The 27177-nt window shown below is 38.3% G+C and overlaps 2 protein-coding genes across 14 annotated transcripts in view; one reads left to right on the top strand and one right to left on the bottom strand.

Annotated features, from left to right (window-relative positions):
- Nucleotides 1–5795, top strand: part of otulinb (OTU deubiquitinase with linear linkage specificity b) — a 28039-nt gene extending 22244 nt beyond the window's left edge. For all 11 annotated transcript variants that reach the window (XM_088643508.1, XM_088643509.1, XM_088643511.1 and 8 more), the window contains 2 exons: nucleotides 2799–3068; nucleotides 4334–5795. In XM_088643508.1, the coding sequence (XP_088499634.1) occupies nucleotides 2799–3068; nucleotides 4334–4528 (465 nt within the window). In that variant the 3' untranslated portion in view covers nucleotides 4529–5795. The remainder of the gene's footprint in view (nucleotides 1–2798; nucleotides 3069–4333) is intronic.
- Nucleotides 5796–6229: 434 nt separating this feature from the next.
- The window catches only part of ankhb (ANKH inorganic pyrophosphate transport regulator b), a 55525-nt gene continuing 34577 nt past the window's right edge, over nucleotides 6230–27177 (bottom strand). For all 3 annotated transcript variants that reach the window (XM_088643519.1, XM_088643520.1, XM_088643521.1), the window contains 4 exons: nucleotides 16552–16681; nucleotides 15521–15644; nucleotides 10145–10244; nucleotides 6230–8007 (listed from right to left, as the gene is read on the bottom strand). In XM_088643519.1, the coding sequence (XP_088499645.1) occupies nucleotides 7885–8007; nucleotides 10145–10244; nucleotides 15521–15644; nucleotides 16552–16681 (477 nt within the window). In that variant the 3' untranslated portion in view covers nucleotides 6230–7884. The remainder of the gene's footprint in view (nucleotides 8008–10144; nucleotides 10245–15520; nucleotides 15645–16551; nucleotides 16682–27177) is intronic.

The following is a 27177-nucleotide window of genomic DNA, read 5'->3' as shown; positions in this document are numbered from 1 at the left end:
GACCGAAAAAGGTCAGGCAGGCCAAACCTGACCTCAGAATCAGAGAATACGTTCATAAGAGTCACACGTCTGTGAAACCGGCAACTAAGGGCCTGTGAAATATAAGCTGAGCTCAGTGCAACTAGAAGTACAGATGTTTCAACATCAACTGTTCAGAGGAGGTTACGTGAAGCTGGCCTACCAGGAGGAATTGCAGCAAAGAAACCATTGTTAAGAGTGCAGGATAAGAGGAAGAGACTCGCCTAGAAACACAGAAACTGGACCTTTGAGGCAACAGTGTCAACATGGAACAAGCAGACAAAGACATTATCAGCAAAGGAAGACAGTGGGCTAAAGCACATACTCCAGGATTATGATATCCATGCAGTAATTTAAAAGGCAAGGCAAAACAGGCTAGCAACTTTGGACCATTTGACTGCAAATTTCAAGCTGAGGCACAAGCAGCCAGTTTAATTAAAAGGGGAACTGCAATGCTATTTTTATATCTTGGTGTTAGAAAGAATCGACATTGATGAGTGCATTTCAAACCACAGTAAAAGTAAAATGGATGCAGTAATGTGTAAAACCACCAATTTCCATCACAAACTAGACACAATTACCAGGTATGCGCGGCGCCGTATTGCCATCATCAGTGATTAAGAATGAGGCAACAAAACTTCCGGTGAGGTGAAGGTGCCTTATTACATTGTAAACAAGCAGGTTTGTGAATATATCTCTTTTAATCCAATTGAAATATTGAGAAGGTTTCATCAACAAATACTGCTTGTTAACTCTGCATGCAGATCACATTGGAACATTTCTGCGGTGAAATGGTTGCGTGTACAACCCACACTTGTTCGCTCGTACATCGCGTTACATTAGTCATTACAGTAACTAGTGAACACGAAGGGCCGCCGCTTCACAGCAGAATTCTCACGAACACTCGCTCTCGCCTGTGGTGAGATCAACAATGTGCCACAACATGGTGACAATAAAGTACTTTCACAAAGTTTTGTTTAATTTGGAATTTGTCAGATTCTGCGAGAAGGTTTTGTTTTGTTACAGATATTTAATAACCAGTCTGAGAAATTGGGACTATAGTTCCCCTTCAAAACAGGGTGCTGACAACTCCACAGTGTGGGATGGCAGAGTCGGCTTCCACTGCAAAGAACACCCATCGCACCTGATAGTGCACATGAACAAGTCCGGTGGTGCCAGATGCAAGGTGCACATGTGGTGCCAACCTAAAGAAATCTACAGCCCTGAGTGCTTGCTTCCAACAGTGTAGGGTTATGGTGTTTCCATAATGTTCGTGCCATGGTTTGGGTGCTTATATTTGCTTCATATCAATGTAATCCGTATGTCATGGCCTTTTCAATCACCAGATCTTACTCCAATCAAGTAATTACGCTATATTCTGGAAGAGCACCTGAGACCGAATTTTCCATCTCCTTCAGGCAGACATGAAGGAGCGAACAGGACCCCTCTGTGTGAACAATGAAGCTGTATCCCTCCTACAGAATTCCAGACATTCGTAGACTCTTACACTATGACACATATAGGCCGTACTAGTATCTTCTGAAGATACTGAGATTTTTCATCTGTCCTTGCCTGCTGATGTTTATGGAGATTACAGGGCATGGTGTCTACAGACCGGCAATGTTTGCGTCGCTGAAAGAAATTCCAAAAACCGTACAAGAGGAGTACTGGTCAGTGTTATGAGGGTTATTAAGTGTTGGCCTTCATCTTCTTAAAAAGGGATACAGTGCTAGCTAAAAATGAAGATCTTTCTCTTGCATACTTTCCTATCTGTTGTAGTAATTGCAATATCTTTCTTTAAAAGATAAGGTGCCTGACCTGTTTATCATAAAGAAACTCACCAAAATATAGGCTGTATGGTTAAGGCCTTGTCAGCCTATATGGGAATTTATGTGAGGCTTTAACCTGCCATCAGGAAGGTTTTCATTGGTCTGAATATGTGAAGACGCTTAGCTCAGCTGCACAGTTACTGTGTTTGTGATTTGTCTTTTCTTTTTTATTTTGTCGTTCCTTGTTTGAGGCATTCCTCCTGTTCTTTAGGAGCAAATCCTGTTTATTTAAACCAGCTTTTCGAAAGAGAATTCCAGAACGAAGGGGTGTGTTTTGTTTTAACAAGTGATTTTAATCCATAAAGACTTCTGCTTTTATGTTTTATTTAGCTTAAGCCTATTAAGTTGGATTAAATATCAACATGTTCTCTCTCACATTCATAAGGGCTGGAAAGTATTGGTCTAGTTCCTTTGTGCAAAATGCCAGCCAACCATCAATTTCTCCAGCTCAGTCAAAGGCTTGCAGGCTGTATTTGCTCTGGAGTTAGAGAAAAAAAATAAACTGACAGCTTTTGCTTGGAGATGTTTGTACTTTGTCTGCTTAATCACTTATTTGTCCTTTGTGAGAATTGAAAATTCTTAAAATGAAGTAACAGTGTTAAGTGAATATGACAAGTAGACTGAACAGTGGGAGAATTATGAAATGAGCTTAAGACCCCACTACACAGGCTACAGTCCTAACCAGACCTTCTACTTAAGTTATTATTTTCCCTATATTGAAAGAAATCTAAAATTATATTTATTTACAGTGCGAATTCCTAGAGTGTCTGCTTCTTGAATCCTTTTATTTTCCCACAAGAATATTTAAATCATTAAATAATCATTAAACTCATTGCCTATGAAGTTGAAGGGGGGGTGATTTTCAGAGGAGCACTGTGTGCACTGACCTCCGAGGTCTCCAGACCTACTGTACCAGCAGGGTCACGGAGCGGCATGTCTTGTGTGTGGCAGTGGCAGGTGGTGGCGCAGGCTGGCGGCGTGGCCGAGAGATGGGACGCGTGCAGCGGAGTGTTCCGGAACGAGGAGGAGGAGTACCGCCTGATGGAGGCGCTCAAGTTCCTGATGCTGAGCACCGCCGTTGAGCTGCACGGCCTGATGGAGGAGGAGAGGGACGTGCCTGTGTTTTGCTGGCTGCTGTTCGCCCGGGACACCTCCAGCTCCCCTTGCACATTCCTCACCAACCACCTGAATCAAGTGGGCTTCACCGGTGGGCTCGAGCAGGTCAGCCAGGCTCCTTGGGGTTTCTCCTTTATCCTGTGGCACTTTGATTTCACAGTCACGGAGAGCAGACATACTCCACCAATAAGACTGAATTGTATAACAGTTTTGTGTATACAGTGCACTGCATGTATACTTATGTTGTCAGTGTATCCCAGTGCAAAGAGCCATTATTAAATTTGTAAAGACTTTTCTGATATTATATACTGTATATATATATTTTTTTTTACTTTTATGAATAAGTGGCTACCAGCCCTGCCTCACTCTTGGACTATCCCAACTTCCCTGTTACCTGCAGCTTTCGTGTTTTCTGAAGTGTGGCAGATTTTCATAGTTTTTGAGTGGTACCATTTACAGTTCTTCTTATAAAAAAAGGGTTTCCAGCCCTGGTGCCAGTGAACCGCAATCCAGCCTTGTAGGTCACACCCCTACAATTTTTTAGGTAAAGATTAGGTAAATTGTGTAACTGATTAATGAAGCAAGTAATCTGTTCACTTAAGGGGGAATTATACTTATTTAGTGCTAAATGGTATTCTGATTTTGCTCCAGATGACCTCTGAAGAAAAAAAAAAAGCAGGTTTAATTGCTTACATTAAATTGTCCGAGCTGTTTTGCAATTAATAAATTAGAAGTTACATTTACAAGACTGTCTGGATTGGGGCTCTCTAGGGTCTGTGTTGTGAACCCCAGCTTTATAACAATTCAGAATTGAAATTCATGACAAATTATGCAGACTAGTACTTGAAGGTATTGTGTGCCACGGTGGACTCACTACTGATTTTATGCTGTTTGCTGTTGAGACAGTGCCTTTATTTTTAATTAGAATGACATCTGCATCCCTGAGTTAATTGAATGCAGTGCACTGAATTAAGATCCACGAGTGCCAACTGATTCAACTGATACCCTTTTTTTCAATTTTTCCCGACCTTATTGACAATTGATCTTTTTGACTTTTTTACCTGAGTATTTTCTAGCTTTTGTTACTTTATATCATAGTTGCAAATGTTTCCTGCTCTGCTAACAGTGTTTTGTTTTTATACCTTAACCAACAAGACAGCTAGATGCTTTCGCCCCATTGCTTCACTGGTTTAACCCTTACGAGGAAACTAGTGTACTAGATTTTATTATTATTATTAATTTCAGATGCTGTTTGCATTGCTGGATGTTAATTAACTTGCAGTTGATGAAATATGGTAGAAATGATAAATGATTCTACGGTACTCAAATCGAGTTGCACAATGACCCTGAAATAATGTTTTGTCTTTCAGGTGGAGATGTTCCTGCTTGGTTATGCTCTGAAGCAGACAATACAGGTGTACAGACTGTACAAATCAGAGACTGATGAGTTTATGACCTATTACCCTGATGATCACAAGGAAGAATGGCCAAGGGTGTTCCTGGTCACAGAGGATGACCGACACTACAACGTGCTTGTGTCGAAGCAGGGAAGAACGATGCCATAGCAGAAAAGGACATCTGAGGCTCTTTATACTTTCAGAACCTGCAGAGGTTTGAGGCAATCCAAGATGGCTGAATGTTTATTGAATTGTCCTGCCTGTCCAGAATAATGGATATTCAGAGAGGCTCATGCCTAAGTGTAATTCAGGGAATTATTAGAGCCCCGTGGTAAATGTTTGAGGATTTGAAAGCTGACTCAAATTTATTTCTTCTTATTGAAGAAGATAACCTAACAGCACTTGAATATTTTTTTTTTATCTGACAGAGTTAAATGTTTAATTTATAAAGCTAATGTATCATGGATACTGGAGTAAATTTAGACACGATAGCTAATTAATGGTAGAGAGCAGAATTTTTTTTTTAACCGTTACTCCTTTGTACTTGATGACTACAACTTTACACCATAATGAGAAGTTTTTTCTGTGATGCTAAAAAAGTGTAATTTTTTGTATTTGAAGATTAATTTTCAGGGATTTCTTCAGAAGCCAGAATCATTTTAAATCTCATGGGTCTACGTGCTCCCTTATGCTATGGGTTGTAATATGTTTACTGCAGACTTTTAAAAGCATTGCCCTTCTTAAAACAAATCGGACAAAGACAAAACGGAAAACACTAATTTTGACAAGCAGAAAACAAATCAAGAATAGGTGCTTTACAGATGCTGTGCATCAGGAAAGCTCATATCTCTGAGGCCACAATCACAGTCAAAGTGGCTAGCTGGGATTGCCAACTCCAGTTCATGAGATCCACAACCCTAGAACTTTTTCTCCAAGGGTTGAGGTGGTGACTTTCAATAGTTTTTTTCTGTTCGGTAGGGAAGTAAGGAAAGCAGAAATACCTACCCCCCTGTGAACTAGCCATCCCAGCTTCATAGACACATCCCCACGTTCCAGGTCACGGGATCCCTTTATCAAATAATCAGGCTTGCATTTTTCTGACTGTACACAATTACTCATAAGTAGACCCTTCTAACTCCAGTTAAGTGCTGGCTTAACTGAAAAGTTTGAAATAACTTTTTTGCTTTCTGACAGTTTTTAGCTTGCTTAAAATCTCAAAAATGGCGGATAATTCGTTTTATTTATTAGTTTATTTAATTGGAGTGAAAATAAGCTAGCACTGGGATCACATTGACTAGGACTGGGAAGCCCCAGCAGAAGGGACTTTTCTTACTAGTATTTTACACTTGGTACCGTCATGGTTCAAAGCTTCCCAAATAACAGTAGGATGTACTGTATTTTGTTTTCCTTCTAAATAAATTGTTGATCTCAACAATTGTTGATGCATATATTTTTCAATGTACTTACCAATTACTGTACTTATTAATGAAAAAGCTTTCAGTGATCATGTGCTATGATGACACCATGACAGGTGCTATTTGTGTGCACTTGGTTATACAGCAGACAAGGTATACAGTAACTGGTCTGGATATGATTTTCTCATCTAGAGCTAAGTAGTCCCCCTAGAGGAGTGCTTTCCCTTCCCTTGTTAACCTCATTTCATTTGGTTCTCCCAGGCTGGAATTTAATTGGATCCCAAAAAACAATAGTTACAGTAGACTATGCTGAAGGAAAACCAACCCATTACACCTTGTTGAAATGATCATCTTGGGACAGTTCATCATTTAAATTACAATTTAAGTGATTGATCTTGGAAGGCTCTTGAAATTGTATGATCACTAGAAAATGATGGTTTCCATTAAAAGCAGGTTTGCATTTAAAACCTTATCCTTTATTAACATACAAAGTCAATAGTGAGACTAAGCCTGCAAGCATCTGCAAGCACTCCACAGCAGTAGCAGTCACTGTAGGTGCAGTCACTTGTGAGGAGATGAGACCGTAATTTGGAATTATTTTGGGAATAGGTTCATTTTCTGTTCCCTTTCCAAAAAATCCTTTTGCAATAAAAGGCTTTTTTCCGTACACAGAGAAGCAATCGTTATACCATCGTTAACAGGAGGTCCTGCCTCCCCCCTGTCTTCTGCTCCAGTTGAGTTCATAATCGCTGACGCACCCTGAGTTACGACCCACCACTGCTTGAGCTTACAGTTTTGTTTCAGCAAAACTACTGATTTGTAGATTTGACAAAAAAAAATTCTAATCTGTGTGTGTTGACAAAAAATGTTTCTGGATATCAGTGTTTTTTACAGTTTCACACATGATCACAAAGGACTGTTACATTAGTGGAAGATACTAATGGTTTTATCCTCCACAATAAGTAAAACTATGAAAAATACAACTAAAAAAAATGAAGACCACATAAAATCTGTAGCATTAAATCACCCTTTAATTATTGAGGAATACTTAAATTTTGTTCTTTTTCAGTAAAGGAAAATTGTTTTTTTTTTCCTCCCTTCTTACTCGTGGTTCAGCTACTTTCAATGGAACCACAAAGGTCCAGAAAGTTGTCTGATAAAGGGTTATCAACTACAGTAAACTACAGAAGCTCAGGTGCCTTTAAATACTTGTCGTTCACTTGTTAATGGGGCCTGTGTATGATGAGAGCTTGAACCACAGCTGGAAATCTGTCCTGAGATTTAAAAAAAAATGAATTCCCAGATTCAAGAAACAACAGGTATGGCAAAAAGTCTTTAGTAGTCAACCAGACTACAGACTACTGTTCCAGCCCCTGCCATTTCATTTATACAGGATGCCGCCATTACAAAATAAACTGCTAACAATATTTGTACACCAACACCATTATATTTTTAAAAATTCCCTTAAATGGCACTAAAGCACCAAGCCTGCACACGCACGTCAAGAAACAGTTACCTCTATTTGATACTCCAATATAAATCTGTAGATACAGTGACTCTAACAACTCTGCCAGTATAAAAGCCAAGCATTTTGATTTTTGACCAAAGCTTTGCTGCAAATTAGAAATTCAATGGCAAAAGAAAGCTGTCAATATGGTGACGTCAGTGTAGTTCTTTTTTTATCTTGTCCATTCAAGATATGAAAGTTCCCCCCCCCCCAAGCGATGAAGGTTTGTCTTGTAGCAGTTCAAGAATGAAAAGGACGGCAGCACAAAATTCAGCAGAAAAGAAAATACGAATGCGCAGTGTTGCTTTGGTACAAATGGCGCCTTTGCTGTCCTGCGATTGCGGAACCCGGTGAAGACTGGAAGACTCTTTCCGAGAGTGATGGCCCTGTGCTACCAAACGCAGCCGCTGCAGGCAAGCAAAGGCCCTCTTTACCCCCTGACGGACATGATCTCTGTACACTGTGGAGATGGCAGAGGTCCACAGTTGGTCCGGACTGTGGCGCTGTTGGCAACAGGAGACCAGGTGGGGGCAGCAGCAAGTCTAGCCTGTCCACGCAGTAGGACTGGCCCCGCCTCCTGAGTCCACAGCCCGCCCAGCGCCTCACTCGTCCTCCTCCCTCATCTCCACCATGTCATCCATTTGTCTCCTGGGCCCGACTTCGTTCATCGGCGCAGAGTCCTCCCCCTCGACTGCTGCCTCGTCGTCAGGGTCTTTATTTTTTTTCTAAAATGATAACGGTTCCAGAGAAAGTATTAATCGACACTCATGGAAACAAAGCACTGGTGGCCAACTCCTCTAAAGGAGACTTGCATCTCTGCATGTTTTTAGCCATCTTTAATTCCTCAGTTCCTAAAACACCAACATCTTTCATTAGCCTGAATAAGAAATTGAAACAAGTGAGGTGAAACAAAAAAGGAGAAAAACCTGAGGACTCAGGGATTCAATTCACAACCCTGCCACTGATGCCAACACCTGACTTCAAGAATCAACTGGCTGGTTTCTTTTTTCCAGCTCTGATGTGTTAGAGAGTAGCGGGACACGTGCTTGAATGTGGAATAAATTGGTCACCTATGCAATCTTTTTCTTCTGACCCTAAGTGTGCTGGAGTCAGTCTTCCTATAAACTCCATATAGAAGGTACCCCAAAATCAAACCCAGGACTTTAGAGCTTTGAAGCAGCTGCCCAGTGGCTACTGTTACAATAAAGAAATGCAAATCCATACTGAAGTAATACGGAACCATACATGTGTATCCCTAAATTAGCATTAAAAGGATTACACTAATTAGTAAACACAATCACCAGATAATACATTTAAGTTTTCTAAAATCCAGTATATAAATATATAATTACATACAGTATATGTGTCTGGCAATCAGACCACATGAAAAGTCAGAAGTGTTTGTAGTTTTCCCATATGGAGCAAAGAACCAACATTCCAAAACCTAATTTCCAATCACCTGTGAGATCTATTCTTGTAATTCAGCTCCAATAACATCATTGCTTATACATCTTTTAGTCAGCCTGTCTGAAACACACAGATTTAGGTTGGCAAATGTTTAATGTTTTTGGTATGTGAATGAATTGAACTCTGCATAAAGTCTCATATTCCATCTTTATCCTAATTATCTAAATTATGCAACACTTCAAGACATTTCCAATATTGACAAAAAGATTATTCTGACTCAACTGAACTAGTCTATTACCAAATATTTTTGGAATTTTCCAATATCCTAGGATTCTATGTAACTAAGCATGAATAAATGTATAAAAAACTTCAATCATGATAAATGTGTAATATTTCACTAGCGTAACTGTAATTACAATGCACTTAAAACAGACTTTGACGCATATGGTACAATCATTGGGGGGGGGCATAAGTGTCTAGTCAGTTGAGGAATTACAGATATTTAAAAATGACATTTGAGGGTGAGAAGATTCTGAATCTGACATTGTTTCCGCGGCCCACACTAGTGTTCAGACCGCATCTGTTGAAAAAAAGCAGCAAAGGAAACTTACAGATGATCTATCCACATACGTGGGCAATGTCGAGTCTGGCTAGACTGCCTAACATTCAGAAAATGTTTTTCGTATTGTACCCTTTCAGCGCTGGTGCCACTTTGCATGTCTACACCTACACTTGACCACTCCAGTCTTTGCAATAGTGTAACTTTTCACGCATTCACCTTGGGAACATGAATTTAATTAATGTGATAAATTAATGGTTAATGAAAACATTAACAGCATAAGTGCAACCCTCATAAACAAAAGATTAAAATACAAGTGAAATTATCTAGCAGGAAATTGTCCATGTGCATGTGTGCAGTGAATCAATAAGAAATCTCAAAAACTCAAAGCATAATCAAGAATTTTTGCCACAAACTTGCTTCTAAGTTTCAACTCTCCTTTAGTCAACAAAGAATAATGTATTCAATTATTCTCAAAGACAAAACAGTACACTAGTTGAGAATGTGTAACACATACTAATGTACATTCTCTTGGTAGCTATGAAAAGGAATTTCCCTTTTCATTAAGTGGGTGGAAAGGCAGTAGTTTGGGGCTGTATTATTATTTTACCTATCACTAATTAGAACTTGAAAATGAAACTCTATATAATATTTGACCTAAAAAGATATAAATTTGTAGATATATTTTAATCTATTACTTAGGCAACTTATTTTTCTAATGCTTGTGTAAGACAATATTGATTTATTCTACAGAATATTTGTGTATGTTATTCTGGAAATTATTACTGAAGAAAACTATATCTCAAGGAAACAATGCTCATTTCTCAGGAGATGCTGTTTTTTTGTTTGTTCATTGTTCTGTTAATTATGGGAAGTACAGCCTACAGTTTTCATACCTGTTTTCTATACACATAGCAGGCAGCAATTGCAACCATAGTGGATTCTCCAAGGAAACCGGCCAGCAGAGAGCCCACCCCTAGTGTGGCACCATGGACCCTGAAAAACACAGAACAGAACTGAAAAATAAACAGCCTCAAAAAGAGTGGATTGAACTCGTCTACTAAGTTTTGGAAATAATTGGTTTGGCACATACAGATGTGTATATTTGTCTCTTCCTAAGCGAATTTATCTTAAGTCATAAGAATGAAAAAATTGCAGTTTCAGTATTACATATGTATTCCTTTACAAGCTAATAAAACAGCAGCAGAATAAGGCACACTTAAAACATTACCTCAGCTCAGAAAGAAATGAAAGCCAAACGCATTTGTAAGAACAACTACCTCTGGGTGTGTTATGAAACAGCAAGTGTTATCCTTCAGGGCTAATAGTAAAATGGACAAGTGCTACTGCTGTTGGCAGCAATTTCAAAAGTTCTGCAATATGCTGACGCAGCAGGTAAATACAATCAATTAAAACGGATTCTTTATTTCAAGTGTGAAGTCGTTTCTAACCAAATCGACATATATTCAGACAAACACTGGCAACCTATTTTCAGAATAGTATAATATAAAAAGTATATTGTTATTAATGTTTTTGCTACCTCTTAACTATACCTCCAAGTACATTGTGTTCTCATATTATACTGAGTCATAACAAAGGTATTCATGTGAACTTGCTAATTTCAATATTTTGGTCAGCAATGGAATCCACACACATACATAGGTTTTTGAGATTGTTTTTATTTTAAATGTTTAATTAAAAAATTATTAAATTTTAATACTGAATTTTTAATTGGGATTTTTTTGTTATTTAACATTATCTAACAATGATATCTTCAGTGTTCAATTTATCTTAGCTAGCTATAGTTGAGATATCTAGTCAATTACCCAATTTAATGTAATGAAAACTTCCAAAACTCCAAAGGCTTCTACAGAATGTGGATTGTTCATACAGTACTTTATATACCCATATGTACCTAAGGTCTCCTGCAAAATGTACTACAGCTGAGTTTCATTTTGAACTAGCACAGCATGTAAGATATACTTTATACTCTTTATCTCTTTAACAGTTTACAGTTAATCTTTCTTTGTCATATCACACATTAGTGACAAAAGTGTTATCACCCGTCACTGTAAACGGAAAGGCTTTTATTAATTTAGTTTTACATTCTTTAGGAAACCATACTCATTCCACAATAACAAAAAAAACATCTGTGTTTTCTAGGCCTGCAAACTTCTAGAAGAAAGAATTGATTACTATAAGTAGTTAATGGATAATATATAAAGCGATATCACGGCCTACAATGAAACATTACAATAGTTCCGCTTGCTGCTGTGCAGGTGTTTCAACACAGAAGGCATCACAGAGGGTTAAATACAACCAGCAAAATCTCTCGGATGACTGTTCTAAATGGGGTGCATCGTCTCACGAAAATGAGCTGTGCCAGGCCTCTGTGCAAGAATAAAATGTTGTCAACACCACACACATCTTCCAGGATTCTCTGCCTAACGGGGTGGGCTGTTTCTCAAATCGCCCAAGACTCCTGACTTATACACTAATTGCAGCTGGACTGGTTCAAACAAGTCTGCTAATTGCAGGTAGCATACCACATGTTTATCCAGGACCTCAGATGCACTTGTTACAGCTCTTTATTTTTCTCTGACTCTCCCATCCAGCATTGCTTATCTACATCAAGTTCCTTATGTTCCTTCAGGCGCTGGCATGGGAAACTATGGATTTATTTTATATTAAAAAAAACAGGAAAGGTTTTCCAAAGAAATTCCCCAAAAAGTTTATTACTGACAAGATGCCCTATATAAAGTATAAATCATAGTTTTACACAGTACTTAAGCATCTATTATGAAATACTCCAAACTAGCATTAACAATAATGTTTTGTTTTCAAACATCTACAGTTAAAAAAATATATATATGGCATAGAACTAGAAGGGAAATTTATACAGTTTCACAAACAGTTGAAAACCCTTCTTTTTTATGGCTCAAAACAATTCAATATACTTAATCTGTTTTTTAATGTCACTTCTGCCTATCAGCAGATTTTTTATTTGTTTTCAATGCCCTGCTACAATGTTTTTTTTTGTAAATTCGCAAACAGAAATGAACATTGTTTTTGGAGGCTTGCCAATGTACAATTGTCCCCTGACCTCTCACTTAAAAGACTAATTCAAGCACTGAGCTTTTTGCTATTTTTAGCTTTGTTGATCAATTTTAGACATTGACCTTTACAGCTCTTTCCAAAGAAGAGTGCCAAATTAAAAGATCATAAGATATGTTGCATAGAAGAGGAGGTCATTCAGCTCATCTATCCCATGGCAATAAGTAGCTAATTGATCTGAGGATCTCTTCCATTTTGTAAAAAAAACAGGATACTGATTTCGAAAACATTTTAAGGTACTGTAGCTTGTTCCATTCTCCCAATGTGCCTCCTGTTTGCAGTTTTAAATGTGTTTCCACATCGTGTCAACTTGTGACCTCTGGTTTGTGTTTCACTGTTCATTCTGAAGACCAGTTTTGACTTTGTCACGGCCTTTCAGAATGTTAAATACTTAAATCAAGTCTGTTTATAGCCTTCATAGTTCATAAATGATAATTGCTCAGATTCTTTAGTTTGCAAGTGTACAGTACGACATTCACGTTTTATGAGGTAAGCGTCAATTCTATTTTTTTTTAGAAAAGGGCAATGGCCTCAATTCGTTGTTGATCTTGTCTTATCAGACTTTTATTGAATATGCTTTAACTTTTACCCTAGTCTGCTAGTTTGGGAATCTGAATCTAAGGATTATTGTCCAAATTCAGTATGTCAGAAAGTCTTGGTGCTGATCTTTCGGCTCTGTCCTACATGTATATTTTACGAGTCTTGCAAAAAGCATATTCTGTCCTACTGGACCCTTCATACACTTTGTGTAATGAATTCCAATTACTCTCTGCAGAAGGCAGATACCAATTCCCCAATTAAAAAACAAACAGGTTTAAGTTCTCCTTTATACTTGTGGCCATAATCGTGCTTAACAGATGATTGTCTTGTGCATGTACTGTTTGTTTTTGTTATATTGACTACTACTGTAAAATTGCCCCTTGGGGATAATAAAGACTGTGACCTGAGGATACCCCACCAAAACATTGTATGCCTCTGCACGCTGCACTAATATTTCTTTAAACTGGATGTAGAGTATGCTGCACATGGTTATGAAGTGCCGGCCAGTCCTTTCCTGTTCCTCAGAGAGGATCATTTTCAGCTAAGACTACAATAAGGATAATAATGTGCACAACGGATCTCTGTGTTCCCCTCGGTTCACCAGTTTTCAATAAGACTGAGACCCCTCGGTTCACCAGTTTTCAATAACATTGAGATTGGGGGATTGTTCTGACTGAGTACGATTGTACAAGTCTGTCTCATTCTCCAAAGACCATGATTTCACCACCTATTAAAGCTTAAAAATATGACCAGGGGGTCGTGGTATTTTGGTTTATTTTCAGTATAATTCCACACTTAGCCAGAAACCATATTCATACAGACAAGGACAAAGACTCCAAATAGGATCTTAGATTTTCTTTTTGTTTTTTACCTACTTCATGCTTCACTATTGTTGCATAAGAAACCTTTCCTCACAGGCGGTCATAGAGAGGAGTAGAGGAGCAACAAGTCCCATCAAGAGAATGAAGCCAGGAATGAGACTTCAAGTGCAAAGTTTAAAGTGTTCCCTAGCTTTCCTGAGTTCAAACATACAGTAGGCTTGTTTACAGAGAGTCGTTCTTCCTCTACCTTATGTGTAAGGCTCCTTTTTAAATAAACAGTAAAAAAGAAAAAGTAAAGTTTGGTGTCACTGTTGAAAGCAGTGTCTAGTACTCCAGACATGGGAGTCTTTGAGAGAAAGAATGAATCCGAAACATTTCAACAACTGAACTCTGATCCATTCAGCACTTACGATTTTGAACTGTCTAACATGGAGTTCATTTGTTCCGATTTTAATTCATCTTAGTCATCTCAGCCCTGTTGAGAATGTGGAATTGCAGAATGAGAAACGTAAGAGTTTGTGTATCTGAAGAGCTTGTAATGTGTGCTGTCTCTAAAAAGATAGTAGTAACAAGTCAATGGGTACCTTCTGTTTTGTATCAAGGACAGGAGTGTCTGTGTCAGGTGCGTTAATGAATGTGAACGTTTGGAACTATTGAAACTCTGATGTCAAAACCATATAAAGCAGCTATATGACCTTTGCCCTCAACCAAAACAGCTTTTTGTGTGCTTTAAGTTAGATAGGAGGAACCTCCCTTAAAATCCTCATGGATCACCTAGAAGATCTGCAACCTTAACAACCATATCCTCATATAAAAATGCCCAAGAACTGCAAGCAGACATCAGCTATAATTAGGGCTTCCAATTTTAGGAATTTATTTTTTTCATATAGTCCTGGATTTTGGATGCCAAATTATTAAAATTTAAATGACGTGTTTCCAATTTATACTGTAACTGCTGTATACAGCAATGTGTGCTAAAGTACTCTTTTCCAGCTAACAGCAAAAGGTACAAAAGCATAACCTAATAATGTAAATATACTGAAATCTAAATAAAATAAGATTTTATTATGTGAATTCAACAGGTCTAAGAGAGGCTGATTAACACTGCTTATTTGTGTGCCAGATATGCTGTCAAGACAAGAAATATCAATTTGTTCAATTTAGGATAAAATTCATTGTGGTTTATTTAGCTTAAAATGGATTGGCACAACATGTTTAAAGGGATGTCACACTATTAAAAGTAAATACCAACATTTGGAAGGCCTTACTAATATGTTCCCCTTATCTTTCGGCACACAGTCACACGGCAGTTACAGCTGGTGAAACAGATTAGACTAACGAACATAAAGTGAACCTTTGACAGGAGAGTTTGTGGATATGGTTTTGTGATATTTAGTCTGGGTGAGGTCGATAGCCCACAAAACAAACAGTATATCATCTTCTAAGCCTCAACATTCAGTTTAAGCCAGGGCACTGAATCAGGAATTGTCATCCCAGCCCACTAATTTGATACCAAAGTGAGGGGTTACATCTTGCCAGTCCTAAGCCACCCTGATAAATGCCAGGTCTATGTCACCACAAGCAATTCAGCACTAAGCTACCTCATCAGTTCTGTGGAATTATAGTTTCAAAAGAATGAGAGATAAGGATCAGTGTGAACCGACCAACTGATGTGTCACTATAACGTGTCACTGTTGAGCATCACAACCCCTCATTTGCTCTCTCACACTCCGCTCTTGAGGGAAGCAGGCATCAGTACAGAAAACGAAAAAAGGCCAACAGTGATGTCCAACCTACCCCAAGTAAGGAAGCACAATGAGGCTGGTGATGAGGACAATAATTCGCAGAACGGAGCTGGGAGCCAAAACAAAGGTCTTCTTCAGGGTCATAAGCCAGCCAGTGAGGTGTGCTCGGATTGTTACTGAAAGAGAGCGGAGAAAGAGGTCAGGGGTTACACATTCCCGAAGGCCAGCATACAGAATAGCAAGTACAATATAGAGTAGCCATTACAAAAGGAAGATTGTACAGTAGCTTATGAAGGAAAAACCAGATCTCTGAGATGAAAAAGTAAAGGCATTTCCAATTGAATAGCATCAGTGTCCTCTAGATTGCATTGCTCCCCAGTATATCTCCTTGACTCATTGTTGCAATAATTCAGTAACATAGAGGATGTGTAAGTTAAAAGTAACCGGAATACAGTAATAAAACTGGAGTCAGTTTTCGCTGAAACAAGGCAATGTGCTCTGTTTGAGCATACCAAATAATTGTCAAGGTGTAAAAGGTGGTCCATTGACAGCTTTCAAAGTATATTCTTTTTTAAAAACTAAAGGAAGACATTCATTTCAATTCAAATCACTGTTACTAGGACAACACCTAACTTTACAGGTCTCTCAAGTCAAGGACAGTAATGTAAACTGGGTGGTGAAAAAGACCATGATAAGAAAGATTTAATCTTTGATATCTGAGTTACATACAAACAAGAAAACACTGAACCCCTAAGCAAGGTAAATTAACCATATTGGTCCAGTAAATGCCCTTCTATATGAGAGGGTACTCCATAGGTCATTCTTTATTTAACTCTGTTTAAATGAAAAACTAAAAAAAAAAAAAACAGATAATGCTTGAAAGAGTCAGCATGCTGGTGTGGTAAGAAAAAAAGAAATTGAAAAACTTGCAGAAGCACTGTCGAACACTTGCAAAATATTTTTTCTGCCCAACATGACATTGTCACCCCAGGTGTGTTGCCTCTGAAATGTTTCAAAACTGAATAAAAATATTCATGCTCATGTTCCTCCGAAGCTAAAAAGAAGTATCAGAGTCTTCTATACCTGGCAGTGGAAAAAAAGAAAAAATGCGCAGTGGAGCCACACAAAGTTCTGCAAAGGCGTAGTCAACACCGATGATATCCACCAAGATCTTCTCTGAAATGTGTGGGGTCCAGAAAACCACAAAGCACAACTAGGAAAAAGGAAACAAAAAAATATGTTGGTTGTTTAAAGAAGTAAAATGAATTAGGATTAAAAGTGATAAATGCTTCAGGCTCCAATACTCATTTATTGCATTTTCCGTAAAGAAAACTGTTTGAATTTTTTTTTTCCCCCAACAGAAAATTATTGTAAAAAATTATAAAATGCATCCTCCAGCCAAGAGTCTAAAAATATAAAATCCTGTACAAACCCAATACAGCCTAAAAGACCAGCCATCTCAAAAACAGTCCTACTAAATTAAAGAATTAAAACTTTATTTAGTGTGAAAAACATTTAATCTAGCACACGTCTGCAATAATAAATATATTAATATAACTTATGTATATTTTAAGTTTCCACTTTGTGAAAACAGTACCGTACCTATAACTTATCAAACTGGTGATGGTGGGGTTATGTTTTGGGAATGTACTTACTGGAAATGTGTTATGCTGTTGCTTGGAATATTATATAACTTTATAATCCAGGCCATTGTGCTAAATACCTCAAGGAAAATCTTTTAGGTGGGATTCTGACTTAAAGGCATTCAGTCATAATTCCACAGATGGCAGCTTTGCATTCTTGATATGCATGGGTATTTTCCATCCATTTATTTTCTAAACACTTTATCCAACACGGGGTCGCAAGGGAAACTTCCAGAACTTTCCAGAAACAACGAGGAGAAAGAACTCTGCAGTAATACATATACTGCAGAAACACCCTGGACAGGAACCCAGTCCATCTCAAGGCATAAATACACACACAGTCACACCAGGGCTAATTTTCCCAGAAGCCAATGAACCTACCAGTAGGTTTTTGGACTGTGGGAGGAAACCAGAGCACCTGGAGGAAACCCATGCGAACACTGGGAGAACATATGAACACCACACAGACACCCCAGGAAACGAACCCAGGGCCCCACCACTGCGAGGCAACACTGCTACCCTGCCACCCTGTATGGGTAGTTTGACATTTAAAAACAAAAAAAAATAAAAATACTGAAATAGGTTTAGTAAAGGGCCCCAGAATTATGTTCCAAAATTATTGTATCTTGTATTAAGTAAAGTGTTTTTGTTTTAAGCTTCATTTGTGAAGTACATTAGGAGAAGAAAGTATGACCATATAACCCCATACTTAGCTCTCTTCACTAGCTTCCTGTCAGGTACAGTGCAGACTTCAAAATCCTTCTATTTACTTATAAGGCTCTCAGAGGTCAGGCACCTGTCTAGCTAATGGAACGTACTGATGTATACCATCCAAGTCGCCCACTTACAGTAGATCACAGAATGCAGGTCTTCTTCATATTCCACGCATTAACAAAAAAAACAGCTGGCGGTAAAGCCTTTAGTTACAGGGCCCCTACCTTATGGAACAGTCTCCCACCCCATATTCGGGATGCCGAGTCAATCTCAGTATTCAAATCCAGACGGAAGACCTAATACTTCAGCCAAGCCTACTCACACCTTACATCATAGCCTGCTGCAACCATGGCTGCTGGTGCTGCTGTACATGCCATTGTGTGTCTCTATGTTGGCCCACCAGGTAGATACATCTGTTCTGACAAAACTATCCTATTCTCCTCCCCACATGTCCGGATGGCACCCAGGCTGGGCACCATCCGAGTTGGATACTGCATCACTGCCATGGATCCAAAAGGGACAGCGTGGATATAGCTATCGTTTAGGAGGATTTTGCTGGTGCACAGAGATCTGCATGGAGTACTGGCACACAGAAGACATGATGGATGGATTAATACCCTCATTCATTTATTCCTTTTTTTAAATTGTATAATGTTAGCATGCCCAAAGGGGTTGGGCAGCCAGTTGACCTTGGACCTCTAGAGGTTTTTTTCTCCTTTCTAAGGCATTTTTGGTTCCTCTCCTCTGTTGTCTGGTTTTTCTGTTCTGTATTCACAACATGTATGGTCATTTGCATTGTTAAGCTCCTTGGGGCAACTAAAGGCTTGTTGTGAAAGGTGCTATATAAAAATAACTTGAATTGAATACATCCATTGTCAAATAAATTGTTCAATGTCCCAAGTGGTTTGCTTGATGGTCCTCTTATTATCAGCCTGCTTTCCAGGATTTATTTGTCAGGAAAGATTTCTGAACAGATCAATCATGCTGATGTATTAAAATAGCTGTAGTGCCAGAAAGTAGCAACACATACTTAATCTCTTTCAAGATATTTTTACTTATATTTATACTTTAACCTGTGCCACGTAGCTTCACTTAGGTAAAAGAAGGTAAGAGAAACACTGAAGGAACACTAGAGCCAACTAGCTAATTTAACTATGGATCTTATGAAAAATAATTCACATTTTCAGACTACAATTCAACATATTTAGATGACTCATCTAAACCTTTTTCCTAAATTTGGACTACAAGTCGCTGGGATAATCTGAAACGCAGATCTTGCTTATCCAAAATTGCAAACATTTTTCTTTGATCTATTCTCACTGACCGGGCCCATAATTTTTTTATATTATGTGTATCTTTGTGACTTTGTAGTTTGTGAAACTGCCGGTCACACCTAAATTTAATTAAAAACTGTAAGTACCTCAAAATACAGTCTTTAGAGTGTAAGTGATCAAAATTACAGTTAATCCTCCAGGGATTTAAAAAGCTGTACATCTAGATGCTTATCCATCAACCAGTACTGCTACCCCACAGGTCATGAAGAAATCTGGTTGAGATGCTTTTTACAGTTTGACAATGAATACTTAAGCCTTTCGTTGTCTGCTTCTACATCTCATGCTATCTGTGCAAATATGGTGCTTTAAGTAGTAATTGCTAAGGTTTTGTAAACTGTGAAAACTGTTTTGCTGTTAAGAGAAACTGGAACATTTGCTATCACTTCTGCTCTGGCCTGTGATGTTATCACACTGAGACTATGTCAGTGAGTGTGTGCCCTATTAGAAAAGGTTTTATCTGGTTTTCTAATGCCTTCTATTTGCTCCTATGTGAAGTTGCAGAGCCTGGTAAATACCTGGATGGGAGACCTCCTGGGAAAAACTAAGGTTGCTGCTGGAAGAAGAATCAGTGGGGCAAGCAGGGGGTGCTCACCCTGCAATCTATGTGGGTCCTAATGTCCCAGTATAGTGACGGGGACACTATACTGTAAAAAGGTGCCGTCCTTCGGATTAGATGTAAAACCAAGGTCCTGACTCTCTGTGGTCATTAAGAATCCCAGGGTGTAACCTGGTGTCCTGGCCAAATTTCCCATTGGCCCTTCTAATAATGCCCATCTATGAATTTGCTTCATTACTCTGCTCTCCTCCCCACTGATAGCTGATGTGTGGCGAGTGTCCTGGCGCACTATGGCTGCCGTCGAATCATCCAGGTAGGGCTGCACATTGGTGGTGGAGGAGGGGAGTCCCCATCACCTGTAAAGCGTTTTGAGTGGAGTGTCCAAAAAAGCACTATATAAGCGTAAGCAATTATTATTATTACTCACTACAACAGGAGCAGAAATGCAATATAAAATTTTCCAGTGGTGTCTAAGAACCAATGTGCTTGTCAATTAGTTTTAGGGAAAAAGCACTGGATTATGTACAATTCCCTAGAGAGTGAGATACCGTATAGAACAATATTTTAGAAACAATGCAAGATACATTAATAGATGCAGCAACTTACGTGCAAATCACCTTAGGTATTATTATTTAACTGTTTGCATTAGGTAGTATTCTCCTCTTAAACTTAGTCCTTATATAGTATAAATCTGCAGTCTTTTAAGCCACTAGGTATAACAGGTAACATTACTCATTCCTGAAGAAGGCTGAAGAACCAAAACATTGCATTTCTTCTTTCAATTTTTCAGACTGAAATTAACCTTAACTGCTTCCTGTATCTAGGTAAGTTCATTGATGAGTCTTGCAGCTTGGAAAACCTCTGGTTTAAAAACAGACGATGCCGATCATAATGCTGAGATACAGACGTTGAAAACTAATTGCTAAGACACTTCGCTCTTAGAAGCAGCAATGAAACTACCCTGTTTTCAATCTGGGCCACTGAGATAGAAGATTCAGTGTCTGCTGCTTTGAGTAATACAAAATGTTGCAAAAAGGACACTTTCTCCAGCAGAAAGAGAAAGCCTACTGGTATCTATCAGTAAGTAGCTGAGTTACCTGGTTTTGCCTAGGAAAGGAAATTAACAAAAATGATATTTCAATAAAGGCAGCTGTGCACTAAATCCAAGTCCAATATTTTTAAAGTGAAGTCCTACTCTGACTTTTATTTATTGTGATTTATTGTGACAGCTGCAGAACATTTTAGTAGAAATCTATTAGGGAATCTTAACACAATTAGAAACACATAATACAGTATAGGGAGTTTTCGATTCATATGCCAGAAGCGTTTCTGAAAAACTTTGTGCAATAAAAAAGGCATAAGAAAACAACTAATTTCCCTTTAGAACGCTGCAAATAGGAAGGTTGCATGTCAAGATCATTCCTAAGGGGACTGAAATTTTTAAAAAATATATGTAAATATAATTAGGTAATATGTTTACATCATTACGGTAATAAAGTCAGAACTTTAGGACTGATTTTTTATCCTATTTTCTCTTATTATTCATCCATGTGGGACTTTTTGGTAGATAATGTTTTTAGTTTCAAGTCAAGTTTTAATACTGATGAGTCCAGCTTAACACTGACAGGGTTGTACTGTATATGCATTTTTAATTTCTTTTTCCTGTTCGTGGCAAAGGAAAAGCCCCCCAGATGTATTAAAAACAACTGCCTTCCTTAAAGCCTTTGCCACTGACCACATTTACTGCCTGTTGGTTGAAAATAATGGTAAGACCATTAAGGTGAATATTTTCCCCCAAAAAAGTATGTGCAATAATGTTGGCATTTAGTATCCAAGGAAAATCAAAATCCTTTAAATAAACAGAATGTAACAAGGCCCAGGTGCTGCGAGACAGTAATACTATCCACCGCAGGACTGTTCCTAACCATACATATACACACATCCAGAACAAAGTATGGGTTTTAATGTTTTTCTAATCTAATGTGTTGTTGATCAGTTGAGTGGCTTTTAAATGCATATAGGGTAGATAAAACAAACACACAGACTTTATATGAGCTTTATATACAGTATAAGATTTAAAGTTAGTAATTTAAGACTAGAGATGAATCTAAAAAAAGAAAAAGGATATAAAATAAAAATTGGTTTAGTGTTTAGGATGTGCATGTACAGTATGCTTACAATCATACAATGCTACATGTAATGTAGATTTTCAGTTTTACGTTAAAAGTTTTTTTCCTCCCCATGTTTTCCAAACCAAAACCTGCTTTTCCACCTCGGTATTCTTCCACTACTGGAAAAAAAATAACCCTGCATTTTCCACTGCCAGACACCTGATGGAGTCGCCCTTCCCAAAGCCATTCTGTTATGCCTGAAGACTGAAAGGTGTGTTGCAAAACAAACGCTGATTGAATGATGTGGCGATGTGCCGTGCGAGCACAAAGCCCTCACTGTTATTACAATGAATAGCTTCCACACAAACAAAAAAACAAAATTCATTCAGTAGCTGCAGTGGCACTGTATTTATGCGAAAGCTTTTTAGTGACTGTGCTGTGCCAATAAACTGTGCATCTGTACAGATAAAACGATCTTATTGTTTGTTGCGAATGCATTGCATACTCCGTAATATAACGAGATGACTCCAATTGCGGACTTTCTCTTTGCCGTCTTGATTGAAAGCTCGTCTCGTGGATCTGCACCACAGCCCTTTTAACACACTATGGCGACAAGCCAGATGAAATACCTTACGCTCTGCTTTTATTCATTTTGTTCCTTACTTTCGCAGACGGCGACGTTAACAGTATTCCTCTAGGGCTTTTCCTCGCGTGACACCGCAGCGCTCTTTGAAGCGCCTGCCACTGCTCTTAACTTGGCTGCTCCCTGAGCCCATCTGGGTCACAGCCTCAACCTACCCCTGGCCTCTTTACCAGACAGAGATCCCACATCTGGCAAATCCAGCCGCCGCCCGATGCCACACTTTCAGCACTCTTCCTGTTTTTAAAGCAATAAAAGCCACGGGCAGATCTAAGCCTGTTCACATCAAACCCTTTCATTTATGCATTGTTTTTTCACGGTATCTAGCCTATTAAATTAAAGGCACAACCCCGTGGAATGGGAAAAATGTACCTTACCTGAGGGGGGAAAAACGAGTCGAGACTCGCTCACCGCCTAAAAGTCAAACTGCTGCTCAAGATATCGGGTTTTGGGTGCACACCATGTTTTTCTGCTTTAATCCCATTTATTATCAGCTGCTTCTCAATATCTTGACCTGGAGGAGCCACCAGCACCAGTATTCTGAGATCTTAAAACTAAACTTAGTATGTCAGATCTCCAGCAAAACCAAACGATTTAAAAGGTTATAAATGAGCAAGTTATTAATGTCTACATTAACAGGAATGTAACTTTTGAGTTCCTGATTTATTACGGATAACCCGTTAAGTGAATCAATTACTATGAATTTATACATAGCATAGCCATTAAAAACTGACCAGAAATATTATGAGAGGCACAGAAAAACAGCACATGTTTGGGACTGAGTACGAGTATGAAAGGGTGAAAAAAAGCACAAGCAAAATGCTTCTTTATAAGGGTACTTCTTAATTTTGGCCTTCACGGACACCCGTTTGTTTAGGCTTATAAAAGAAAATAAAAGGAGTGTTCTTTTAATGCATTTTGGTATGTTTTCACCTGAACAACAGGTTTTGTGATGAAGACTTTAAGGAGCGCCTTTTTTATACAAAACAAGCATTTGTAATTTCTGGGTGAAGCTAATTGCTCAAAGCTGACCGACAGCTTGACTACACGCAGAAAGCCCTCATTTGGTATTGTAACGCTACGGGGTTCAGGTGGGCGCCCTCGCCTCCTGCCTACACAGGTCGGCCCTGCACTGTCGGGGACGCGGACCCGGACCTCCAGCATCACTCAAGGGACCCAGCCTGGTGAGCTAAAGAGAGATCTCCTCCCAGCCCAGCGGCTGTGGTCCTGCTATTATAGGGAAGGGCGGTGACGTCACCTGCTCTGGTAAGCCGGTTCTTACACAGTCACTGTCGGCCATAAGCGTTACAGTATATATAGTAGAATCGCCTACTCCACCTCTTCCCAGCCACACCTTTCTATGTTTTCGATCTTCAGAGAGAACGGGAGAGCTCAACTTCTATATCTCCCCATTTCAGCAGCCCCATCTCAACATTTCTGTTTCCATTAAAAATTACATGTCCCACGAGTAAAAACATTTTATGTTGCTCTGTTCCCTGAAATTGACATTACACTAGAAGATGAACAAGAAAGATTACAAATACAAAGGAGCCATTTGGACCATCAGCTGTTAAGTACCCTTATAAGCTATCCCAGAGCCCCCCTGGTCTGCTTCATCCACATGTCTTGGGAGCTGGTCACAGGCTCCACCATTCCCTGTGAAAAGTAGTGTTTTCTGTCTGATGACTCTTAACAGTTGTAAACTCAATATCCAATTTTGCTCCTGGGCCCTTTCGTTGCTGCTTGAAGAGATTCTGTGAGCCACCTTGGTCAAAGTCTTTACCCAAATCGCATTAACTACTAACTACCAAAGCCTCCTTTCATCTGGGACCTTTCTTATGTTCTCTTGAGAAAACGAATTCATGCATTAATTAACTAATTTAGGACTAATTTGTGCATTGTTTAATTTTAACTAATTTCCCTAGATCTAAATTCTATGCTCATAACAATACTTTATATCCAAGCATTCTGTTGGCCAGAAAGTGAGCATGAACTACCAGGTTGTTTGCATACTGTACAGTACATTGCTTCTTCCTGTTTTTCAGGTTAAAAAGACTTGGTTACTTCGTCACTGTAGTGTGTCAGAGTATGATAGCCCCTTCAAAACAGGATTGCTCTCCTTTAAATTGCCTTTTGTGCAGCAATGTCTCTCTTGTTCTATGGTGACCACACGTCTTATTTAGTGTTGTGAAGGTTAAAGCAACATATTTTCTATTACATGGTGAGCAATATTTTATACAGTTGTGGTAATCACATTATAGATAAAATTGCAGCTATGCAATCAGTCCAGAGAAAGAGCAACCTGATGCATCCTGGTATTTAAGGGGATGTCCTACACTTTCAGGATGTAGGAACTGAACTTCTTTAATCTTGAACAGGGATTATAGGGGACCAGACACAAAAATGCCTAATCCTCAAAGGCACTGACAAAGAAAACCCAGCAGATTTCTTCAAAACAAACAGTGAAACACAAACCGCATGGCACGTGAATCTACGTGGAAGAGCTTTTAAAACCAAGACAAAACCAAGAACAGGAGGCATTCCTGTACCCAAAGGTTGTGAAAGTGTGGAACAAGCAGCCCAGTCATTCTGTTGAAGCTGAAAACTTGGCTTCTTTCAAAACAAATGGCTGGATAAGATCTTTGATTCAATTAACTACTAACTACCAAAGCCTCCTATCATTAAACGTCTAAACGTTCCAATGACCAAAACTGAACGCAAAATTCCACCTGAGGTCTAACTCGTGCATTGTTTAATATTAACAAATTTATCTTAATACTACGCTCATAATATTCCCAAGCAATTTGTCGGTCAGAAAGTGAACACAAACTATCAGGGTGTTTGCTTCTTCCAGTTTGTGAATAAAAATACGGAAGAAGAAACTGTACAAAACTTGCAGAGGAAGAGTATATCAAAGAGACTATGGCATTGGTTGTGAAAAATACAGTAGATATTTATCATAGCTTGTCTTTTGTTTTTGTTCATGTTTTAATGCACTCAAACTCTGGCACATATTCTCACGGAAAATTTTGTTAACTTAAATCAGTGTTAACAGCAATTAAATATAGCAATGGAGCCCAACCATCATGTGATTGCAAAGCTGCTAAGCAAACAGGGGTAGCACCTAGATATCACTGTTCTGATCAAAGAATTAACATGTGTGTCAGCCAAGGGCTTAATGATTAAGAAAAGAAAAGAGACTTTCTGTGAACAGAATGTAACATATACAATTGAAGGAAATACATTAAAATAATATAAATTACTTTTGTGCTTTTCATCAAAGGACATTCTTGCAATATGGATGAATATTGGAAAACATGGTCTTCTATATTTTATAAGGTGGTTTTGCAGTCTCGTTTAACAGAACACTAAACAACAGCCCAAATGAAAACATGTGGCCACATGCAAAACACATCTATTTAGGAGCCACTTGTAAATTACATTTGTCAAAGAGTCCTTCACAGCTGTTGCCAATTACACAGTGTGCTGCAGCAGATGGTATGATTTACCAATACAGGACAGCAAAGGTCTTATCCTGCAGTTTAAAAACTGCAAGGCCACTGACCTGCAGAGAATTTAACAGGTTCTACAACAATACACACCCTAAAAGTATAATAAAACCTTCTTAAAAATCTAACATGTCACACATATATATAATTAAGATGCCCACATTTGCCCAGTATCAAGTGTAACTTCCAAAAACTGTGTATTGAAATTTATACAATGCTTAAACATTTTAAGCTATTGATCTATTGATAATGCTTTCTTGCAGCACCTACAGTAGGTCAATGAAATTTGCTCTTCCTGATAAACACACCAAAGGTCTGTTAGAATGACAAGACCCTGTCATATTTACAGCTCCTTACATCAGAGAAAAAAATTAGCATTACTCAAACAAGAGGAATGCTAATTTCTAATGCAGCATTTTTAAAATTATTTTAATTATTTTGACTCTCCTACTTAAGACTTCATGACTTGAATCAGGCAGATTAAATTTGTGAAAGTTTGTGAGGTGTACTTCAAATGACTGCATTTTGAATCTTGTTTCAGCACACGCAAAACACTGCTGACCCTGACAATACTCTTGATGTTTATTTGATTGTGTTCTATTAAAATTATCTCATCCGAAACTGTGAAGCTTCTCAGGAGCTACAAATATTATGTTAAAAATGCTTTTTAAATTAAATTTAAACAACATTTAAAAAATAATAATTACATTTTTCTTAAATTTCAATCTGTACTGTGTTGATTGTCAGTACCGTGTTGACAGTCATAGTACAGCTTTGCATTACTGCAAGGTCTCCCAATTAGCATTAGAGAAAAGCTATATTTTCATGAGATAGCATAACCACTAGGGGAAGCTATTTGCATCTACAATGCATTTACATTTATGATATTTTTGTATGATATTTGAATGTTTTTTGTAAATTACTGCTTAACATTCATGTATAGTTGCATAACAAATGATTCAAGCTGCTGTGTTCCTAGGGCTTATGAAAAAGAGGTGGTATGTCTTATGAGGTTATCTCAGTTAACATTTGAAAATTAAATTTATGGGCTATGGTTTTATCTCTATCAACATCATACATTGAAATAGTTATTTTTCGTCTGACAGTGTTTATTTTATTGTTCTTGTATATCGAAGTCCAACCTTCTGATAATTTTTTACTGCTTAGATTGTAATTTCACATTCTAAACATGACAAAACAGT

Source organism: Lepisosteus platostomus, chromosome 8 (genome assembly GCF_059453375.1).
Source record: "Lepisosteus platostomus isolate fLepPlt1 chromosome 8, fLepPlt1.hap1, whole genome shotgun sequence".
Classification (NCBI taxonomy): Eukaryota; Metazoa; Chordata; class Actinopteri; order Semionotiformes; family Lepisosteidae; genus Lepisosteus; species Lepisosteus platostomus.
The sequence above is the reverse complement of the archived record's forward strand: the minus strand, read 5'-3'. Positions and strand labels throughout refer to the sequence as shown.